At 38.8% G+C, this 3,985-nt stretch overlaps 1 protein-coding gene across 1 annotated transcript in view; it reads left to right on the top strand.

The window, feature by feature from the left end:
- Positions 1 to 209: 209 nt before the first annotated feature.
- LOC109032330 (nose resistant to fluoxetine protein 6) overlaps positions 210 to 3,985 on the top strand; it is an 18,464-nt gene continuing 14,688 nt past the window's right edge. The window contains exons 1-2 of the mRNA XM_019044404.2: positions 210 to 552; positions 1,472 to 1,825. Of these exons, the coding sequence (XP_018899949.2) occupies positions 1,573 to 1,825 (253 nt within the window). The 5' untranslated portion in view covers positions 210 to 552; positions 1,472 to 1,572. The remainder of the gene's footprint in view (positions 553 to 1,471; positions 1,826 to 3,985) is intronic.

Below are 3,985 nucleotides of genomic sequence, written 5' to 3'. Positions count from 1 at the left end.
CTCTCGGCATAATAGTGCTTAAGTAATCGTTGTCGTTCAATTAGTGGTATTCCATCACGCTCAGTACATTGTAGACACCTACAATTAGCGACTAATTCTGTGATAAATGAGATTGTGCCAGATACCTACGAGAAAATGAGCCGTTCCACGAGACGCCTGGCGAGACCGAAATACGCGCACTAGAAATATTCCATCTCTTTTATGATGTTCCACTCCTCTTTCATTCTAGTTGACATAATAAAACCTTGCAGAATATTTTTCATGACACTGATTTATATAAATCAGTAGAAGTTTAAATCATTTTTTTTTTTTTTTTTTTTTTTTTTTTTTTTTAATGAAAAATTGCTGTGATTATTTCATTAAAACGAGTTAATTGCCAAGCTCTTGCACACCGATACCATTACTCTCTCAGAGGCATGCCTTCTCTTCTTAGTGCCGAGTATGAACGTTCCGACGTCTTTTAGTTCCAGTTTAGTTCTTTCAGTTGGTTTTTCCCTTCGTCGTCTATTTTCAAATAAGTACCTACAACCATGCAGGAAATACAGGATATTGGTGAGTTTATGTTTTTATACCATTCCTAAATGTTCATGGATTCGGTTATTTCTTACATTCTGTTTTACGATTTAAAAGTGACGGCGAAATACTATTTATGCTGGAGCAGCTATTCGCAGATTCATACTGCCGTGCTCAGAAAAAACGCCTTATGAGCCTTCAGGCGTCACCAAATTTCCTTTGAAGAATCACTAACTTTCAAGAAAATTTGTGAATATTTTTCTTCCAATTTCTGCGGTAATTCTGCTTGCAATTTGATATAAAAAGTCTGAAAATTTCAAGGAAAAATATAGACAATTTTCCTCAAAAATAAACATTTTATCGGTGAAAATTTGGCAACTCTCGAATGGTCATACGGCGTTCTTCCTTAGCACGGTAGCATACAAGTAGGGCCTCGATCATAAAAATATGGCTCAAAAGGAAAATCTTCGAGATTTTAAATAATCTAATTTGCAGTTCGAATCAATCTCGTCATGAATAATTACCAAACATAAGCGTCCTTACTTTTATCTTCTTCCGCTCCCCCAATCCTTCATCCTCCTTTCTTTCCTCCCTTTTTCTTCCTTCTTTTTTCGGGCGAGTGAGGGGATAGGAGGGGCGCGCGCCCCCTCGACTCATCCTGGATCCGCCTATGGCGCACAGTGGATCGAGTCGATTAGAGAGGTCGGACATGAAATTTTTTTATCAAATCTGCAAATTTTGATGTTGATTTCCTCACATTTTAAAATTCAAGGGGTGCTTTCAGAAGAAAACTTTACGAGAGAACCGATGAAACCACTTTCAGAACATCAAAGTTTTGTATAAACAGAGTCAATATAAGCTTTTAAAGTTTTTAAATTTTGTCCGACCTCTCCTATTGACTCGATCCACTGTGTGGCGCAACACTCTTTGAATTCAAATGGAGGTACTCTTGTTTCAGAGTGCACGGGACTCATCCATCTTTTTATAACTCTCCGCGCTGCCCACAATGAATGAATTGCCTGGAGTGTAGCGCACCTCTTGACCTCTTAGGGCCTCGTCATGGCATTCAATATACATCAAGTATTTCTTGCTGGGGCTATCATATTGGCAACGATGTCTACATCACAATTACTGGCTCAAACGGAGACTAAGATGTGTGTCAAAAGAGGTAATCAACGGGGTTGGGTATCACGAGTTATTTCGGAGCACATGTGGGACTTCAGAGTGATTTCGGACACAAATCCCACCTGCACAATGCATTATGAAGTATATCGCCAGCATCTGGATAATTTTGCAACGTGGTCTATTCAAAGTAAGTATTGCAACATGATCATTTGCTCCTACTTGTATAGCTGTTCAAAAATTTTACGAGTCAATTAGTTGCATGCGCGTCAAAAAATAGTAGCGCAAGTTTAGCTACAATGGCTAACTCTCATGAATATGAGTAAGTTAACAAAAACGATACCGATCACAAATGCCTAGATTCTGGATTTCACGAAAATTTTTAGGATTCTTTCGATGAGTAAGTATTTTCAGAAATTATTTCATCTCACTTGCAGCCAATTAATCATACTTCAGACAGGTTTGAATTCATTTTTATATTTTTAATTATTTTGTTTAAAATTAACGAATTTGGACACTTTAAAATCTGTCGTGATTTTTCCGAGGTATGACGAAAAATATTATGTTAACGTTTCGTGGGGATTCTAGGATAGTGCATAAAAGCAATTTTAAGCCACTTCCGCCATCTTCGATTTTGAATTTTGATAATTTGACTGAAAATTCGATTTTAACGATTGTTTTAAACAATAACCCTTAACACCAAGTTTCCCAAAAATCGATCGAACAGGATAGTATTTTGGGCCACATCCACCGACTTGGAATTTCGAATTTTGAAACTTAGACTTCAAATTCAAGTTCCTCGTCAAAAAGTGCGAACTTGTAATTCACAAAAATCGAGCGAACCAGAGCCGCATGTCGCAGGATCACTAGGACTCTACAGAGTGGTGAACGGTACCAGTCAATTTACATACGTTAGTGCGCCTTCAATTACGTTTGATACTGTGCAATACTTCTGTGGTGGAATAGTTGCTCAAAGCGCCTTCTGCCCTGTCGCTTTGATTTGATGTCAGAGGATCACGATTCCCGCTGATAGCTGATATACATATCCTAGCGCGTGCGCAATTACACATCCTCTAATCACCAACGGTAAATTGAAAACATTCATACATCTATTTACAACGCCGCAACTTTTTTACTGCCTATTTTGTACGGATGAACTTGCTTGGGCGGGCATGGCTTACAAAGTCCTAGGACGGAATAGCGTTTCATAGGTACCTATTTAATCTTCGTATTTCAATCTTGTTTCCCGCGTTCTTGTATCTGTTGTAATTCTCATGTTAATTGGACGCATTGACCCATAGCTGCCTAAGAATTTTCTTTACGCTAAGTCCGAAGTCGGGTCAAATTGACAGGTTTTCAATACTGATTTTGTTATAGTTTATGAAGTATTATCCATGTCTTACTTTTAAAAGTAAAAAATACTTTTTTTTTCTTTTTCTTAATTTTCACCTTTTCGGCAATGTACTGACTCTTTCTCTCCCCTGCTCCTCATCACCAAATGAAACTACCCAAGAAGAAATAGTTGGATCAATTTGACCTAACTTGGGATTTCAATAGGGGAAGTCATAAAAGAAAAAAAAATCCCTGACACGACACAACTCTCGCCAAAATTTCAACTTTTGGACGTGCGCCCTTCAGGGCGCTGAAAAAACCTCTAAGCAAGTATGCTTTTTTTATTTTTTATTTTTTTCTAAAAAAAGGGTTATTGACTAGGGCACATCATGGCTTATTTTGAGCAAACTTGCAAACTTTCAAACTTAACCTTAACTTTTCTCAAATTTCAAAAATAAGAGAGATATCAACGCGGGTTGACGACACGCAGAGATACACCTATTTGTGCTTGCTGAACTTCCATGGTATACAAGCAAAGGTGAAGGCGCGAGGGCGCGAGGCGTGAACTCGCGATGCTCCGGTCGATGCTGCAGGTGCAGTGTCGTTCAAATTCGGGAGTTAAGTTAAAAAGCGAGGGCGGGTTGCATCTTTCCTTTATTCGGCTGTGTTGCTCACGTAACCCTTGAAGCGCCACGATATAAATTAGAATTAGACAACGTTACCAACACAACATGAAAATAGAGCAAGAAAAAGGATGCGCGTTGATGACGGCGCAGAGATACAACTATTCGTGCTTAGTGGATGTCCATGTTGCAGCTACAAAATTGAAGGCGCGAGACGTGCGAACTCTCAAAGCTCCGCTTTATGCTGGCGATGAGGTGTTGCTCTGACTCGGAAGAGAAGTTAAAACACGAGACCCAACTACGTTTCTCCTATCTTCGGCTTCGATTTTCTCTTCTTTTTTTTAAATTTGAGGTCTGATTCTTTTTTTAACAATGCGTTTGTAGACCCATGTCTA

Source organism: Bemisia tabaci, chromosome 3 (genome assembly GCF_918797505.1).
Source record: "Bemisia tabaci chromosome 3, PGI_BMITA_v3".
In the NCBI taxonomy this organism is placed as follows: domain Eukaryota; kingdom Metazoa; phylum Arthropoda; class Insecta; order Hemiptera; family Aleyrodidae; genus Bemisia; species Bemisia tabaci.
This window is presented reverse-complemented; position numbering and strand designations above follow the sequence as displayed.